General features: G+C 44.4%; 1 protein-coding gene across 1 annotated transcript in view; it reads right to left on the bottom strand.

The window, feature by feature from the left end:
- IPPK (inositol-pentakisphosphate 2-kinase) overlaps positions 1–16,124 on the bottom strand; it is a 62,295-nt gene extending 46,171 nt beyond the window's left edge. Inside the window, exons 1-3 of the mRNA XM_036218312.1 lie at positions 16,017–16,124; positions 8,183–8,230; positions 6,063–6,158 (exon numbers count right to left, since the gene is read on the bottom strand). Coding sequence (XP_036074205.1) covers positions 6,063–6,158; positions 8,183–8,230; positions 16,017–16,097 — 225 coding nt within the window. The 5' untranslated portion in view covers positions 16,098–16,124. The remainder of the gene's footprint in view (positions 1–6,062; positions 6,159–8,182; positions 8,231–16,016) is intronic.
- Positions 16,125–19,064: the final 2,940 nt, after the last annotated feature.

Raw genomic sequence — 19,064 nt, 5'->3', positions numbered from 1 at the left:
ATTTATTCTATTGTTTTTTCATTTTCAATTTCATTGATTTCTGCTCTGCTTTTGATTATTTCTTTCCTTATGCTGACTTTAGGCCTAATTTGTTCTTCCCTTTCTAATTTTCAAAGATGAAGCGTTAGGTTCTTTATTTGGGCTCGTTCTTGGTTTAGGGGTAGTCCTGTAATGATATGAACTTTCCTCTTATGACTTCTTTTGCCATGTCCCAAAAGTTTTGATATGTTGTACTATCATTATCATTCGTTTCTATGTATCTCTTGATCTCTCTTTTTGTTTCTTCTCTGACCCAGTTATTCTTCGGTAGTATGTTGTTTAATCTCCATGTATTTGTGGTTCTTCCTGCTTTCTTTTTACAGTAGATCTCTAGTTTCAAACCATTATGATCAGAGAATATGGTTGGTACAATTTCAGCCCTCTTGTATTTGTTGAGGCTATTTCTGTGCCCCAGTATGTGGTCAATTCTTAAGAATGTTCCATGCTCACTAGAGAAGAATACATAAGCAGCTCAATTGTGTCCTGTTGGTCTAATGTGTCATTTAAGGATGTTATTTCCGTATTGATTTTCTCTTTGGATGATCTGTCCATATCCGACAGTGGGGTATTTAGGTCCCCTGCTATGATAGTGTTTCGGTCTGTTTCTCCCCTTAGTTCTGTTAGTAATTGCTTTACATATTTTGGGGCTCCCTGATTGGGAACAGAGATATTAATAAATGTTATGTCTTCTTGAAGCCTGATTCCCTTTATCATTATAAAGCGTCCCTACGTATCTTTCTTTACATTTTTTATTTTGAAGTCTATTTCGTCCAATATCAGTACCACTACTCCCACTTTTCTCTGAATGCCATTTGCTTGAAATATCATTTTCCACCCTTTCACTTTGACTCTATATTTGTCTGTGGAGCTGAGATGTATCTCCTGGAGGCAGCATATGGTTGGGTATTGTGTTTTGATCCATTCTGCAACTCTGTGCCTTTTTATTGGTGAGTTCGGTCCATTTACATTTAGGGTGACTATTAAAATATGAAGTCTTCTTATAGACACTTTATCTTTTGCTTTATGGTAGCTTGGTGTTTCCAGTGCTTCCTTGTCCTTGGACTTCTATTTTCTTTATTTTGGTTGGCTTTTGTGAGTTTTGCCTCTGGTTCTTCTTGTTTTATGTTCTGAATCTTTGGTGTGTGGTTACCACCATAAATATAAAAGAGATAGTTACATATATACAGTTGTCCATTTTCTTCTGCGTGTGCCTTATCTTCTTTTCCCTTTGCAAATTTGGATCTTTGAATCCTCCCCTTTTCAGTCATTGTTATCTCAGTTTGTCCGTATGGATACTAAATGTTCATTACTATCTTGCTATAGCAATTCTCTTCTTATTATTTAAGTTTATAAAGCTGTGTTCTTAGCAAGGATTGCCCTCCTCTGTTTCTATTTGCCTGACAGTCACCTTACTCCTAATTATGTATTTTTGTTTTGTTTTCTTATTTTGTTTTAGATGAGCCGATACAGTATTTTCTGTAGTGCAGGCCTCATAGTGGAGAATTCCCTCAATTTTTGTATGTCTGGAAAGGTCTTAATTTCTCCTTCATATCTAAAGGAGAGCTCAGCTGGATACATGATTCTAGGCTGGTAGTTCCTTTCGCTTAATAGTTTAAATATTTGGTTCCATTCCTTTCTGGCTTGTAAGGTTTGTGTTAAGAAGTCCAAAGATAATCTAATGGGTTTTCCTTTACAAGTTTCCATCTTCTCTTCCCTGGCTGCCCTGAGAATTCTGTCTTTCTCGTTGATTTTTGATCATTTTAATACAATGTGTCCTGGTAAGGCTTTTTTGGATTGAGATAATTGGGTGTTCTGTTGACTTCTTGAATTCCAAGCTCTATTTCATTCCTTAGATTTGGGAAATTCTCATCAACTATTTGTCTGAAAATGCTTTCCAGTCCCTGCTCCTTTTCCTCACCTTTGGTAATGCCCATTATTCTTACGTTTCCTCTCCTGATGGTATCAAGTAGTTCTTGTATTTCTTTTTCATTTTTTTTTTTTTAGCCTTCAGTTTCTTTCTTCTTCCTTCTGATTTATTTCCAGATTTCCATATTTAATATCACTGAGCCTTTCCTCCATTTGGTCGACTCTATTTCCCAAGCTTATTATTTCATTTTTCAATTCTTGCAGTGTGTTCTTCATCTCCAGAAGTTCTATTTGCTTCCTTTTGAGGCTTTCAATCTCCTTTTCTGCTCACCTAGTTGTATCAATTCCTGAAATTGTTGATCTGAACTGTTTTCGATCTCAAGTTTTTTCAGAAGTAGCATTCTGAAGTCTTTGTCATTTAAGTCACATATTTCTATGTCTTATTATCTGGAGATTTTTTTCTTTCTTTCTGAGATGCCTTGTCACCTTGGTTGTTCATAGTGTTTAACTGAGTATTTCTCTGCCTGGGCATTAATGGAAGTGTATTCTGCTGTTTTTCCAGAAAGATGATTTATTATATAAAGGTCTCTCTTTAGCCTGCTGCAAAGAAAGCATTTTCCTTTTGGTTTCCTGTAGGTGGCATCTAAGACTCTTGGATCCCAGCTTTATATAAAGCCTAAATGTCTTTTTAATTTTCTTGTAGATATTTAATCACACTTGCTACTCTCAGTTTCAGTCCCTTCAGTGTTAGCAAGTTTCAGCAGCGTTTACTCAGATTCCCCTGGGGCTCCATGGGGATCGGTCTTGGAGGGTTTTGGGGGAGAGATCCTCTGGATTGGGAGTTGGGGGCTGCGGCTCAGCCATGGTTTTGCAACCAGGGTGGGTAAAAATCAACTGTTGTTTTTCTGCAGTCCCGTCCCATACCTCTGCTTTCTGCCCTGATGACGGGGCCCTGCTGCTGGTTGCTAAAAGTTTCAGCACTTCCAGGCAGGCTGATCAGGGAAATCACTGCACCTTCTCCTCTCCCCCTCCTCCTGCAGGGAGCTCCAGTGGCTGTGAAAGACAGCTTCTTTATTTCTCCAAGTCCACCACCCTACACCCGGGATTCTGACCTGTGGTAACTCTTATCGTGCAGATCCCACACTCAGACATGCTGTTGTGCAGTCTGGGTGTTTTTTGTTGAGTTTTAGATGTTCAGCTTATTGTTTCAAGGGGAAGAGATCTGAGGACGTCTCTCACTCTGCCATGTTTTCCAGAATCCCTCCAGATTATGAATCTTGTGTAAGAAAGAAACACCTTGGCCCTGTATACCATGAGAGCAAGGGTGAGGGGTCATGGCAACCACATACTTTTCAGGTCCATGCACGGCGGGGGTCTTGATGGTCCTCAGCTGAAAAAAAAAGTCATGGCTGATGCTGGTCATTGATGCCGTGACAGAAATGTGAAGAGGAATAGACAGGATCAAGTCCAGAACCAAAGAGGCTCAACTACTCTTGACACAGCATCTACAAATTGCCCAGCCAAAGTCCACAGTCACCACGATAAAAAGTACAACTGCATTACTTTAAACAACTTGAAATTCCTGATTTTATAATGAGTTCTATTTGTGTCTTAAGTCAGAATAAAATGTTTACAGTAGACATCCTTCTTAACATTTGGCTACATTTCCCAACCCTTGATTCAGATTCATGAACCACATGAACCATGCCAACCCCCTGACGGATGGGCAGACAGCTCCTACAGAACTCTGGGAGAACGGTGATCATCGGGAGGGGAATCGGCCAGCACCTGCACAAAATATTAACTTAAGAAAAACTACAGCTATGACTACAGAATTCCTCTTATGGAAGTACACCTTGGAAGGGGTGACCACACCAGCTTCCCTGCTGACAAGCATGTGCCCTCAAAGGAATGAGGGAGGGCTGCAGAGAAGGACAAAGGGCTGCCGAGACTGGAGGGGGCCTGGCAGGTGAGCAGTATGTCTACAGTTTTCTAAAAGCTCCCTCAGGAGAAGAGCATCCCCTCACTCATCATGTGCAGTGGCCTGGCCAATGCTTTCATCATGTCAAGTTAGAATGTAAAGTTGAGGCCATTCCAGCACCACTGAACCTCAAGAAGATTGGGTCCACAAAAGCGAGGCAAAACTTTTAAAATTTCATCAGTGTCTTAACTACCCCTAGTATTTAAGATGCAAACACCTGCAGGCACAGGGAAACAGACTCTTCCCCATTTTTTACCCTCTAGCTCACATGGGGACTGGCCCAGACCAGTCCTCAAACCAGATGGGCAGGCCCAGAGACAATGTGGACACAAGGGGTGTGTCTGTCGCTTTGTCTGGGCCTTGTGCTCTCACCACTGGGCTGGTTGTATCTTGTCCTAGGATACAGAGGAGGGAAATGCTCTCACCAGGGCTCCACTTTGCCCTAATGCATGTCAGTGGTCAGAGAAAACAGTGGTGTTTACACATGTTGGTTTTGCCTGAACGTGGTCTTGTATGGGCTTGTATCTCACATTTCAACTGTGCCAGGGCTTGAGTGGCTGTCCTCTTGGGACATCATGTCCACCGGGAGGAGAAGCAGGTTGTATTCACTTTGGTGTTGTCTTCATGTGGAGGACGTATGTCAATTGGGACAGATATTCCCAGAATATGATTTTGTAGCCTCGCCTCGTATGTCCAGAGCCCCATCCATTGTGGACAAACAGAATCAATGCTGAGGCCTGGGCATATGTATCCTGGGCCCTAAGGGAACATCTTGACACTGTTCCCACTTGCCAGGCCATCTTCAGCAAGAACTCCGAGCTCCCCACAACCCCTCTTCACTGCTGACCCCTCCCAGGAGAAGGATCTTGAGACCCCAAGCACTGTAAGAGAAATGCTCCTGCTCAGTCAGACCAGCACACTCGCTCCTCAGGGAGGAAGCTGGTAGTCAGCATACCCATATTCACTCAGACACTGTCCCCAGCAAGAAGTAGGCAGCACCCAGCACAGGCCAGTCAGACTTAGGGGCTCTCTTAATTCAACTAGATAGCTGGAAACCTCACTGGGAGTGGTGCCAGCCCCCAGGATGGCCCCAATGACTCTTGCTCCTGTGTAGTCCCTTCCACACTACCTAGAGCTGACCTGTGAAGCTACTGGGATGCTGTGGAAATGACAGACATGACTCTGGCCCAGGTCACCTCTTAGATCGCGTGCTGCAGGAGCCACGGCCAAGTCACAAGAATACACAGAGCCCGGAGTCCATGTTGGGAGGTGCTGAGGCTCCCGGCCAACAGCCAGCATCACCCTGCCAACAGCCAGCATCACCCTGCCAGCCCCACAGCTGGGCCACCCTGGGAAAAGAGTCTGATGCATTCAAATGTAACCGCAGTCCTGAAGGACCCTATCAGCACCACTTACAGTATATCCTAAGCTTGTCAAAGGACCCTCCTTGGAGGATGTTTTGCTGTCAGAGCCATTTAAATTCTACTTTGTGAAGCTAAGGACTGCTTCAAAGGAACTTTCCTCAACCTCCTTATATCATTTTTCTCAGGATGGAAAAAAGGTACAGTATTTGGAAAATAGAGGCAGTGCTCTCTGTATTCAAAATGACAAACTTGCTAAGTTTGTTCAGGGTTCTGCTCTAATACGAGAGCAGCATGGCCAGCAAAAACCAAAACGTAAGAAGACCTGTCCCAGGAGTGGACTTGAGGTCGCCAGGATTTAGGGTCATTGTGGTTTCCCATGCTGCTCATTCCCTGTGTGTTCAAACAACAGACCTCACCTGTAATAGGCACTCCTCTTGGTTACTGAGACTAGAAAGAGCCAGCAATACGGACCACCCAAAGGCATGGGAGGCTGCGATTCCCCCAGAGGGAGAAGTCTCAGTGATGCTGTCTGGACCTCAGTTGAGAGCTCTAACCAAGATGGATGCCTCCATGAAGGCAGGGTGATAGAGACCAGGGGCCCCAGCAAGTGTGGGTCCCACATGGTCTCCACAAACCTCATGCTTTTCAGCTAGAAAATGGGAATAATCCTACCTTCTCTGCTACATCGCAATGCAACAAATGAGAAAAGCACTTGCAAACTCTGTAACTAACACGAGGAATTATTGAGAAGTTGGTATTATTGATAAAGATCTTACCCATGAACTTAGCCTACTTAAATACAAATTACTTACCCCACAATGAACATAGTTTTCCCCCAAAAACTCTCTCATTACATTTTTCCCAAAGTCCACTATGTTCTGCAGGTGCTGAAATATTTCTTCCGAGGTCTGTAAAAGAGAAGCACAGGAAGTCCTCAATGACCAGGACCTGAAGGGAGTAGACTCTGACACCATCATAAGCCCAAGTCACACATAAGGTTGCCACATCTGCAGCCACGGATAGAAGATGGTAGCCCTGGACTTGGAGGAAGGTGAGCCTCACCAGAGAGACCACCAGACCCATTGGAGCTTCTGTACCTTCGGCCTCCCAGACCCATCTCTGCATTCTACCCAGAGCCCCATCTGTGTCCACACTCCTCCCCGACCAGGAACACTTGTGGATTCCACTAGCAGCCCATGCACACCTTTTAAGGAATTCAACTTTGAAAATCTCTCCCATCCAAAAATCATGAGGTATTTAGATTTTATCTGCAGCCTCTAAATATAGAATATTTTCTCCCAAATCAGATGTTCTTAAAGAGCAAATAAGCTGTGAGATTGGGGTGAGACAGGAAATCAGCTTTGCGTCCCTCCCTCTGACCCAAGATGAGAGGTCTGAAGGGTCCATTTGTAGGTCTCTCTCAGAGGCAAGAGGACCATTCATCGGGGGCAAGCCGGGAGGTACCTAACACATGACTCAGGCTCTGGGAAGGTCCTGGACTGAGCTGCCACCTGCACCTGTAACACATGAAGACCATGGCCTGCATCCCGGGGCACATGCAGCGTGAATGCATTAGAAAGAAGCTTGACAGGAAAGCTCGGAACATATCTAGTGGCTCCATACAACTGTGGCTGCAGAGTTTGTGACAAAAAGCTCTTCTTATTGACAGAATTACCAAACATGATTTCCCATCAATAATGCAACTTGTGTCACACCATGCCATTTATATAAGAAACAAATGCCAGTTGTTGCCTTGGAAGGCATTGCCTCAATCAACCGAAACGGGAAAAGTTCACAGAGGCATCTAGGGAGTCCTGGCCCTTCATTGAGTGTCGGCTCTGCAGATGCTGAGTAGGAACAGAAGGGACTGGAGGCAGTCTCCAGATGGTTCTAGTTTCCACGTGGATTCCACAGAAACACAACACCCTGCACAGTTCTCTTCAGCAGCTAAGGCAGAGCAGACCTCTACCTATGCCCTCCAGCCCTATGCCATCCTTCTGAGCAGATCTCATGGCAGCTCCCCCTGCCATTTTCTCCCATAGGCCCCTCTTCTCTATGTGGCTGACCTTCATTTCCATGGTTGGCCACCACTGGTGCCCATCGGCTTTCTGGCTGTCTCTCCATAACTCGGTGACTCATCTCTCCTACAATCTTGAATTTGTGCCCAATTTCCACTCGCCACCCAACTATCACTGTCCTAGCCCCACTGTGTATGGTGTGTCCCCAGCTCCTGCCTTTGCTCCCCTTTTAAGATAAGAGTCTATGCTTTGGAGTGGGGCTCACACCAGCTTCTGTGCCTCCCTCCTAAGACCATGAAAGAGGAAGGGTTCTGTGGGGCTCTCCATATTGACCATTGCAACCACTGAGATTTAAATAAATACTACCATGAAATCTCACTTCCAAGAAGACAGATATTATAACTCAATGGTCAGCGAGCATGCCAGAGAACAGCAACAACTTTCTGAGGGCGTTCACAGTACTTTGCTTGGATGACTCAGCAAATAGAAACCAATGCTCCATTTGAGCTGCCTGTTGTAACCTGTAACACTGTCTACCACGGTGTTATAGACTTTATTTTCATAGATACAATTCTACAGATTCAGAAACTGAGGCTGCAGGGTATAAGGAAATTGCCACAGCAAAGCTGAGACCTTGCACTGGGTGACCTGGCTACCAGCAGGGCTCTCTGAACTTGACAAGGTGGCACACAGCTCAGCACCCAGGGAGTCACCAAAACAACCCACTGTGACCCCAGCAAGTCATAGCACTGGGTCCTGCAGGGATCAGAGACACAGCATTTTCTGCATTGAATGCTTGTGTCATATTTAAATTTCCACAATTAACATCAATACTTCTACATCAAAAATAAAATCAAAGCTTTCTTAAGTAATTGGTTCAATAACTGGGCCCAGGGCAAACCCACCAATCTTACCTTCTTCCTATTTGGAGGAAACTTCAGAAAACGCAGTACCACACAACGCTATTGGAAAATAAAACAAAGTCTGATTAGTATCTTCCCAAAGCCCAGGAATAAGAGTGGGTGGCTGTGGAGAGGGCCAGGGCTGTCCTCAGCAGTATGGAGGCTGGAACCCCCATAGACAGCCAACTGGCCTGGAACACCTAGTGCCCCTGGGAAGGTAGGCCAGCACTGTGTCACATTCCTGAGGATACTCTGGGGCCACAGGACAACTAGGAAAACCTGTGCCCTCTGAACTAGCCAGCCCTGGAAGCTGGGATTCCTGGAGTACCCAGGAATTTATCTGAAGAAAATAATTAAAGATCTGCAAAAGATTTTAGCTACTGCATAGAAAAGTACTGTTTATAATTTTAAATAAAATGGAAACAACCTAAATGTCCAACAATATTGAGATAGTTAAACACAGTGGGACACATTCCAGTCCATGCAATACCATGCCATCACTGACAAGAATATAGGAGGAAGATCTGTATTTACAGACACAGATGTACAGCCATCATCTACTAATAAATGAAAAAAGTTACAGAATAGGGCTCACAGAATAAACCTATTTTTATAAATATATAATTACACATGTGTTTAAATGTGTATATTTCTAAATATATGTGTGTGTATATATGCATATATGTGTACACATACATATTTATATGTGTGTGTGTGTGTGTGTCTGTGAATGATGTACAGATACAGTTCTATTTACGTGACATTCAAAAACAGGTAAGACTAAGATCTGGTGATCGCCCCTCAGGCAGGTGGGAAGGTCCCTGACGAAGGTTCCAGAAAGGGCTGGCTATGGGATTATGGGTCCATGTATTTTGTAATAATCAAACTATAGATACACTTATGATCTCAGCACTTTTCTGTAGGTTGTTACACTTAATTTTTTTTAATTTGTAGAATAAAAATGTTTAAATAAAGTATGTGCGCAATCCATTTGTATGAAACATCTGAAAGAACTTTAGCACAGTTAACAGCATCTCCAAGTAGCAACAATTGAGATGACTAATTTTTTTTAAGCTGTGCTTGTTTGAGTTTTCCAATTTTTTATAATGTTGACATAATATACAAGACTGTAAATAAAATAACTTTTTAAACAAGACCTTTGGGGGTAGCCATGGAGACACCGTGGAGCCTCAGTAACCAGACTCACTCCATTGGGACAACTTCGGACACCCTTCCCGCAGACACAAGAGTGCCAGACAGAATGCAGAAGTCAAGGAGCTGGGCTAAGCCCAGAGAGAAGCCATGATTAGGAGGAGGAGGGTGTGGGGGTCCAGGGAGGTATGGAAGCCCTGGGACCTGGGCAGGCAATTAATGAGGCTCAGAAAGTGTAGCTTTCTGAACCAAAATGTGCCTGGGAGCAAGGAAGTCCCCATGGAGACCAGATCCTTATCCCCAGACCAGAGCCCCTCTGGTATCTCCTGCTCCACTCAGAGACAATGCGGTATCCTCCCAAAACCTGGGACACTTGTCACCTAATTGGGTCCCAAGCCTAGACCTGAAGAAGCCAAGGTCAACAGCATGGTCGTGTCACCATCTCCTCCCAAGTCCAGGTTCACATCCAATACTCAACCAGCCAAGGATCGTTTTGATAGAACTACAATTCCATCAGAATTAAAGGAAAAACATAAGATGATATGCAGAAGCTCTAATTTGAGGCAACTTCACAGAAACTCAGCCCCCAAAAGTATACTAACTCCTCACCTAGACTTTACTGTTCTGTTCAAGACACGCCAAGAAATTCTGAGTGTCATGTTTTGCCAAAGAAAACTGCTTTCTCTCCTAACCCATTTATCATCCAAAAACTGTCACCAGAGATCACCAGCCTATCCCAGGGAGCTGCAGTTTCAGCATGAAGGCCAGTTCCCACAAATGCAAGCACTTACGGAGCAGTTAGTTGGCCCACATTCTGGAAGGCAAGCACCACCTCCACCTAATGAGGGCCTGACTGAGCTGGGCTGGGCTGGTGGCCCTGGGAAATGGCAAGAGGCCAACTCTGGGGCCCAGCAACATCCATTCAGGTGGAAACCAAAGAAAATGTTGGAAATCAGCCTTACCAACCTTTGTTGGCAAAAAGATGCCGTTAGTCCAAGGGCCACCCACAGCAGATGAGCAGGACTGCAAGGTCACCCACGGGGAGATGCCCACAAAGGAGGTGGCACCACCGCCCAACCCAGTGTCAGGGTTCTGCCTGGTCCCTAGGTCTTAACCAGCTGTGAAAGAAATGACTCTTTTCCTTCTAAAATGAGTATCTGAAACTAGATGTTTAAAATGTACCTTCTTAATGTCTAGGATAAAATGCTAAGAAAGTGAAGAGAAAGTGGTAAGACTAAGAAGACGGGGGCTCAGCGAGGGTTTCTGCACAGTCCAGGCCAAAGTAGCTCTTCACCACATACAGCAGGACAGGAAACTGAGGTGAGGGCCACACCTTTAATGTTCTTGAGGATAGAAAAACATGGTACTCTCATTCATATCAGGGAATACCAGATGAGAATCAATGACTTTAACAAGCTTAAAAACCCACTAATTGGAGGAATGACACATAAAAACATACATGCACATTAAACAACCTCAAAACATACAAAGTTAAGGGGACAATTTGTCACTTATAAAAGAAGCAGAAAGTATTCAGTGCTCCAAAAGTCCCAGCTCTAGTGAGGTAGGAGGTGGACTAGCACATCATGTGCTGAGGGGCCCAGGAAATGCACCTTTGATTCACACTGAAAACCTATCCAAGCTGTCAGAACATTAAGATGTTTGGCAAAGCCCGGCTAGTAACAGCTCTAGAAGTACAACCATGCAAATGTTTGACAGCACAGGAGTGGGGACATGGGCTGCCCAAGTGCTCTGTAGCCCTGAAAACGTGCAAGAATAATTTTCTACATATTTAGGCTGTAGGTTGAGGGAAAAAGCAGAAAACAAAAACAAACACATAATGGAAGGACGGGTATCAGAGTGTTAACAAAAATTATTTTCTTAGTGTGAAAATATTGGGTGCTTTTTATTTTCTTCCTTCTAATATTTTATATTTTCTGGAACAGAGAAGGGAAGCAATAATTCATATTAAATAAAAATAAAAGACCACAGAAAACAATATATTAAAAGGGAAACCTGCCCACCTGAAGCCAGAGGGAGGGAACCTGTGGGTGGAATGAAAGACTCCAGGGTCTCCTAGCAAAGATCACGGGGAAGGCCACCATGACACATGGGCACTCCTGGATGGGTTGTCTCGGGCCACAGCCTTGCTGCCACAAAACAGGCCCAGGTCCGATCTTCCACAGGGAAGATGAGATGAGCCAGGACAGGGCCTCAAGTAGACCCCAAGTTAAGAGATTAGGCAGCTTTTAAGGGAAAGGGAGACAGACAAACACCGCAAAAAAAATGGCCCCTTGGAGTACTGCCCTGGACATCCAAAATGCCTCAGGGAGCTTCTCAGTGAGGCTACCTTCTGAAGCCACCCCACCCGCTCCAGCCTGGGTCATCAGAACACCAGTGACACAACCTCTCTCACCTCTGGTAATACAATTGGAAATATGCCCCAAGACCTACAATGGGATTATGGGGACAAAGGAGTGGGACAAAGGAGTGGGACAAAGGGTGGGACACAGTGCTAGCAGTACAGCCTCAAAACACACGAGAGGACATCTCACAGAGGGAGCCCAGGACTCCCCGTGGAGGCCAGATAGGAAGACACTTTTCTTCGCAATCTCTGGTGGCTCCATTTGGACCCACAGCTGCTGAACTGCAGCAGACACAGATGAAAGTCATGAGGTGGGGGATGGGACAGAGGCCGTGTGAGCCCAGGTGATGTGGGGCAGGACCCTCAGGGGCTAAAGGGATGAACAATGTGGCAACCAGATGAGAAGCAGAACAATGAGCAAAGACAAACCAAACTGCATAAAATACAAAGTGAGTCTATGAGGAGCCATCAAGGCCCCAGACACTCCCAGGCCACATGAGGGCCATGAAGCAGGTTCATAAACACATAGCATGCAGTGGCTAGGGACCTGGCACTGTGTTCTTATTCCTCTGCAGCAGACACAGAAAACTTCCTTACCTTCCTGATAAACACGGCCATTACTGTTCTGAGTTTTGACCAAGGAGGGGGAAGGAAAGCAACCATGCCATTTTGGGAGACCAGGCCCACCCCACAGAATATCCGGAACTCTGCATGCACTAGGAAGGCTCGCCAAGGCCAGGGTTGGAAACTACCATAGGAAACACAATTGGGAAATAACAAATCCTAACCATTTAACTGCAGATGATCCCAGGGCTATGTGTGGAGCTCTCAAATGAGACCTCACCAAGAAAGAAGTCACATCAACAGTATTGACCTGTATTATCTAATAAATCTCAAATACAGAATAAATTACTTGTTAAAAAAAAAATACTAGAGGTAACGTAAGTTAAGACTCTCAACTAGATTCAGGAGAAAAATTAAAGAAGGCAGTGGCCCAGGACTTGGGAAAAGCTGCATTCAAAAAAAGAAAAAGGACCAGAAAAGAACAACTCCTATTTGCTTCCAACATGTCCACTAAGAAATATGATCTATGAAAAACAAATCCTAAAACACAAGACAAGAAGAAAACAATTAGATGGCCCCTGACTGCTAGAATCTCACACATTCAGGACCCAGACAAACACCTCAGGGCATCAAAACAACTGCCCCTGCAGAATCTTAGAAAGGCTGTCAAACCTGAAAGATCAGACAGCTGAAAGAGCAGCTTCCTTTGTGCTTTTGCTTTTGATGATGAATGATCGTTGCTGGTAGGTCTTTCACGTTACCTCTGTCATAACGGCTTAGTGTGATGAAGGGAATGAAGTACTGTTTGCCCTGCACCCCACAGGTAAGGGCAGCTGGAGGGCAGCTCAGGGCCCGGTGATGACTCTCTGCCTGGCGTGCCCTGGCCAACTCTCACCATTGGAGACACTTAAGAGATCAAATGTCAAACCAGACTTACAGTTACCTTCACAGGACAGGACACTGAGCCAAAGCCAACAAGACAAAGGTAAAGAAGGGTAAGTGCAGATGTGAAAGTAACAACACCATACAGAGAGAAAAGACAGCAACACACAGGAATGCAGCCCCAGACCTCACTAATCACAGCTCAGAGTGAGCATAAGTGTCACATGGCTGCTAGAACAAGTGACAGTGCCCTTGCTTGCCCGCAAAAAAAAAAATTTTTTTTTAAAAAATGCTCTTGCCCTAGACCCCCATGGGGCAGTGCCTGGGCCTCCAGGCATACACTGGGGCACACTGCCAAGCTGGCCACAGCCTTGGAGCACCTCAGAGGGTCAGTGCCAGAGCCAAGGGACCAGTGCCTGGGAAGGGGTTCAACTGCACAGTTGGACCCAAGGGTGCTAAGCACCAGGTTGAGGGTAACAGACACAGGATGCCTAAAGGAGCCACTGACAGGAATCTGCCAGGAAGTGGCCTGTTATTAGGGTTTTGTACTGTCCTTTCTTACTGCCTAGCCCTGAATACACATACCCCCAACGTCATGGACCTCCCGAGGCCCTTAGCACTTAGCTCCTCCATCTCCAGGCCCCATTTTACAAGTCCCATGCTCGTTGAAGCTCCCAACCCACCAGCCCAGAAGGCTGTCTGTCTCTCCTCTCATGTTCCTTCAGTGCAGATGCTGGGCCCCAGCAGTAGCTGCCTGAAGGCACTGTGTTCTGAAGCTGGAGAGGAGAGAGTACAGACTCATAACTTTTTTAAGATCTTTCAATTCTGAAAGTAAATGATGCCCTGAGAAAGGGACTGTCATCGATCTGGAAAAAATATGGTAAAGGCTGCCCTCTATCTTGGAATAAATGAGGTGGGTCTGGGGAGTCCACCAGTGGAAGAGATAACCTTTGTGCTCACTTGTCCACCTTTTATCTGTCCCACTAGCACACACACCCTCTTCTTGGGCACAGCACAAACCTGAAAGGCTGCTTTCCAGGACTCTCTCCTTCTCCCTAGTTCTCAAGGCCCAGGCAAAGCACAGAGGCTTTTCCACACCCAAACAGCATAGTCCTCCTTTCACTTGGTGAAAACAATTTCTTATAAGATTATTTGCGATGATAATCTTCATGTTCAAATGATGAGCTAAAAACAACCAAGTGAGAATGAACAAACTAGAGCAAATATGATTTAAAATAAAGAACGAAGAACACAGGTCCTGGGTAGCTTGATGACTAAGTTTAAAAAGGAAAACGAAAACGAAAAATAAATACAACCCTAATAATAGGAGCTGTGCAACAAGGAAGGGGGCCAGACTGCCCTGAAGGGCAGACATGTGCTTGTCAGGGATGGTAGAGAAGGCTTCTGAGTGCCCAAGGCCTCTGATCTTCCAACCTGGAGTCCTTTTATTCCAAATCTGAATGGTATTTGCTTCTTCATCCAACATTACTTTGGAAACTCAGTACGTTAGCCTCCACTGAAAGAAGATTTAGCTTTATATAAAATGAAGATATACCATCTAATCTTACTAAGGAATTAGAAGATGAGTATTTGTTTTGTGAAAGGGTTCAGGGGTAACCACAATAACTCAACAACAAAAGTGATTCTTGCTGGAATAGTTTGTGCTTCACCTGACCTTGAAACACAATGGGGCCCAGCAGAATGCACAGAGAAGAACAGCTTCAGGTTAAGCTTTGTCCATTATTAATTCATATAAAGATCTTGAGCAAAGCTTGTAGTTTCAGTTCTTAAGTTTCCCGACTGTGTTGATGGATATCAAAATGCAAAGGCAGAACACAGGGGCCACATGGGTGACTGCAATTCACCCTACAGCTGACCCAGCATGCCCAACACTGGAATGGCAGAGCACCACCCAGGGCCTGCACCATCCAATAGGACTGGGTCAAGGCTCTTAACCTCACTTGCCAGGCATAACTTGTCCAGCTCCTGCTCACTTCATTTTTCTGGCAACTCCACAAAATGGGTTCTGTTACCAGCTCACTCTGCAAATGCAGAAATGTGGGCCAAGCAGTGGTAGAACTGGGATTCTGCCCAGCAATGTGTGACTGCAACCCTGGGGGCTCTTAACCCCTGCCCCTGCCCACCACATTCCTGCCGGGTTGTATCAGACAGCAGGATGGCAGAGATCTGCACCTTCACGCAAATCCACAATCTTCTCTTCCTGGAATTCACCTCCCTGGAAGTCCTTATTACATTTTCTGAAATTCTCACCCTCCCTTAAAAAAGGGAAACTATTTCAATTCTAAAAGATTCCGCAGAAAACCTGTGGGCAATGCTCCATTATTAACAGCGGCCACAGAGGCTGAACTCCCTCGGTGCTGAGAGGTAAACAGCACCCCGAGCACTTGCTTCACTTCTTCCTCCAGAGCTGCCCAGACTCTCTGTACCCGCCGGCGGCATCCTGGAGTAGCCTCTGCCCACAGCGGCTGAGCAGTCCGATGCGGCACCCACACCGCGGGAGGTCGGAACGTGGTGCTAGGGAAACTCGAAACTGACCCAAGGGGAGGAGGTAACACTGGGGTAACACGGAACTCACTTCAGTGGAGGGGGCGACACTGGGGATACCCGCAACCAACTTGTCGGGGATGAAATTCGGGGGATGTGGCACCGACCTGGGCAAGGAGGTGACGACGTGGGGACGTGGAACTGACCCCGGGGGGTTGTTTTGTGATACTCTGGGGCGACGCGGAACTGACCCGGTGGAGTAACACTAGAGGGTTACGGAAACAGGAGCGGGGAGCGGGTGCTGGGAGCACGCAGAACCGTGAAAACGACACGGGGGAGGGTAAGGGTCCCAGATTGCGCCGACTGCCTGCTGCTCACCTGCGCGTGGGCCACAACCAGGCTCTTGTTGCCTTCGCCGTGATACCCCCATTCATTCTCGTCCATCTTCCCCTTGTCCATCCCCTAGTGGGGCTCTGGAACCTCGTGAGACCGCGAGCTGGGGGCTGCCAGTACACCTAGGCACCAGCCGCCGCCGCCACCACTGCCTCCAGGGGAGGAGCGCCTGTCAGCCGCCGCCTGCGCTCGACCTGTTGGCCAGGACTCGCAGGCGCGGGCAGCCGGAAGCCACGCCCCCGATGGCTGCCATGGTGGAGCCGGGCAACTTCTGGGTTCCTGTTTACTTCTTCTCCATTGACCACAGCTGGCAGATGGGCCAGTGGCCATTTTAGGTGCTGGCATCGTGACTCACTTCCGGAGCGCGGTCTTGACGACCGGAAGTGAGATTTTGAGCCTGCGCGCCGGAAATGAGGCGAGGGAGGCGGAACCAGGGGCTGATGGGGCGAGGCGGGAGTGTGGATCCTGGTGGTTACAGGAGCTGGGATCCAGGTGTACATGGGATTGAGTGCTTCCCCTCAAACTAGGACATGCGGAGCAGGGGTTCAGGTGGGATTGGATGGTCTGAGTGGTCCAAAGATAGGGCGTAAGGTCTGTGTCTGGATTCACTTTTTGCGTGTAGACGTCCACTTGTTCCAGAACCATTCTCTAATCTGTTCCATTGATTTGTCTATTCTTTTCCCAAAACCCTACCATCTTGATTACTCTAGCTTTATAGTAAGTCTTTAAGTCAGTATTCCCTTGGCTTTTTTTGCCTTCTGGAAGAGATTGTAGAAAACTGGTATAATTTCCTTAAATGTTTGGTGTAATTCACCAGTGAGCCCATCTGGGCCCAGTGCTGTTTTGGAAGGTTATTAATTATTGATTCAAATGCTTTACTAGATCTAGGTCTATTTAGATTGCTCTATTTCTTCTTGTGAGTTTTGGTAGATTGTGTCTTTCAAGGAGTTGGTCTATTTCATTTAGGTTATCGAATTTGTGGGCTTATGTGTTTATAGTAGTCCCCTGTTGTCCCTTGTATCTGTAGTATTGCTTCATTTCATTCCATATATTAGTAACTTGTCTTCCTATTTTTCTTAACCTAGTTAGAAGCTTAGCAATTTTATTGATCTTTTCGAAGAACCAGCTTTTGTTTTAATTTTCTCTATTGATTGCTTGTTTCCAATTTCATTGATTATACTCTAATTTTTATTATTTCTTCTACTTTGGATTTAATGTGCTCTTCTTTTTCTAGTTTCCTAAAGTGAAACCTTCGATCATTGGTTTTAGATCTTTTTTTCTAATATGCATTCAATGCTATCGATTTCCCTCTAAACACTGCTTTAATACATACCATTAATTTTAGCAAGTTGTACTTTAATTTTCATTTAGTTCAAATTATTTTTAATTTTCTGTTGAGAATTATTCTTTGACCTATGTGTTATTCAAAAGTGTATTATTTAATCTAGAAGTATTTGGGGATTTTCTGTCTTTGTTAACTGATTTCTAGTTAAATTTCATTGTGGTCTGAGAACATACATTGTATGATTCCTGTTCTTTTAAATTTGTTAATGTCTACAGTTGTCAATTATATCGAATTGATTGTTCATGCTGTTGAGTCCAGCTATGTCCTTACTCATTTTCTGTCTGCTGGATCTGTCCATTTCTTATAGAGGGATGTTCAAGACTCCCAACCAAAATAGTGGATTCATCTATTCCTCCTCGTAGTTCTGTCAGCTTTTGCCTCATAACATGATGCTTTGCTGTTAGGTGCATATACATTGAGGACTGTTATGTCTTCTTGGAGAATTGACCCCTTTATCATTATGTAATTCCCCTCTTTATCCCTGATAACTTTCCTTGCTCTGAAGTCTTCCCTGTTTGAAATTAATATAGTTACATTTACTTTCTTTTGATTAGTGTTAGCATGGTATATCTTTCTCTGTTCCTTTGCTTTTAATTTCTATGTCTTTATATTTAAAATGAGTTTCTTGGAGACAATATTTAATATAGTTGGGTCTTGTTTATTTGTCCACCCTGACAGTCTCTGTCTTCTAATTGATATATGTAAACCGGTGATGTTTAGTATGATTATTGCCCTTGTTCTTTCTTCCTGTTTTGCTCTTCTCTCTTTCTTAGCATTGTCAATTGCACCTTTTAAAAATCTCTTTAGTGGTTGCCTTAGAGTTTGTAAAATACATTTACAACTAACCAAGTCCACTTTGAAATAACACTATACCACTTCACAGGTAGTGCAAGTATGTTATTACAAAATATCCATAATTCTTCCCTCCTGTTCCTTATATAATTGCTGTCATTTCTGTCATTTATACATAAGATATAGTTATCAAATATACTATAGTTATTATTTTTAACAAACTTATCTATTAGGTCAATTAACAAGAATTTTAAGAAATTATTTTATTTTTCTCTAATGTTCTTCCTTTATGTTGATCTGAGTTTCTGACCTATATAATTTTCCTTCTTCCTGAAAAGCTTTCTAACACTTGTTGCAAGGAAGGTCTACTGACAACAAATTAACTCAATTTTTTTCTAAGCAAGTCTTTATTTCTTCTTTGTTTTTCAAGAATAATTTCACAGGATACAGAATTCCAGGTTTTTTGTTATTTTTTCCACTCACCAGTTTTAATATTTCACTCCACTTTCTTGCTTGCCTGGTTTCTGAGAAGTCAGATGTAATTCTTATCTCGCTTTGCTGTAGGTAAGCCTTTTCCACCCTCCTCTGGCTATAATATTCATTTTCTGCAGTTTGAAAATCATATGCCTATGTGTAGTTTTATTTTGGCCTTTATCCTGCTTGGTGTTCTCTGAGCTTCATGGACCTATGATTTGGTGTCTGACATTTTTGGGAGATTCTGAGTCATTGTTGCTCAAATATTCTTTCTTTTGCTTTCTTCTCTTTCTGGTATTCCCATTATGTGTCTGTTACATCTTCTGTAGTTGTCCCACATTTCTTGGAAAGTCTCTTCCATTTTTTTGGTCTTTTTTTTTTTCCAGTTTTATAAGTTTTTATTGACATATCCTCAAGCTCAT

Source organism: Rousettus aegyptiacus, unplaced genomic scaffold, assembly GCF_014176215.1.
Source record: "Rousettus aegyptiacus isolate mRouAeg1 unplaced genomic scaffold, mRouAeg1.p scaffold_m13_p_3, whole genome shotgun sequence".
In the NCBI taxonomy this organism is placed as follows: Eukaryota; Metazoa; Chordata; class Mammalia; order Chiroptera; family Pteropodidae; genus Rousettus; species Rousettus aegyptiacus.
Note: the sequence above shows the minus strand (reverse complement) of the source record. Positions and strands in the feature narration are given on the sequence as shown.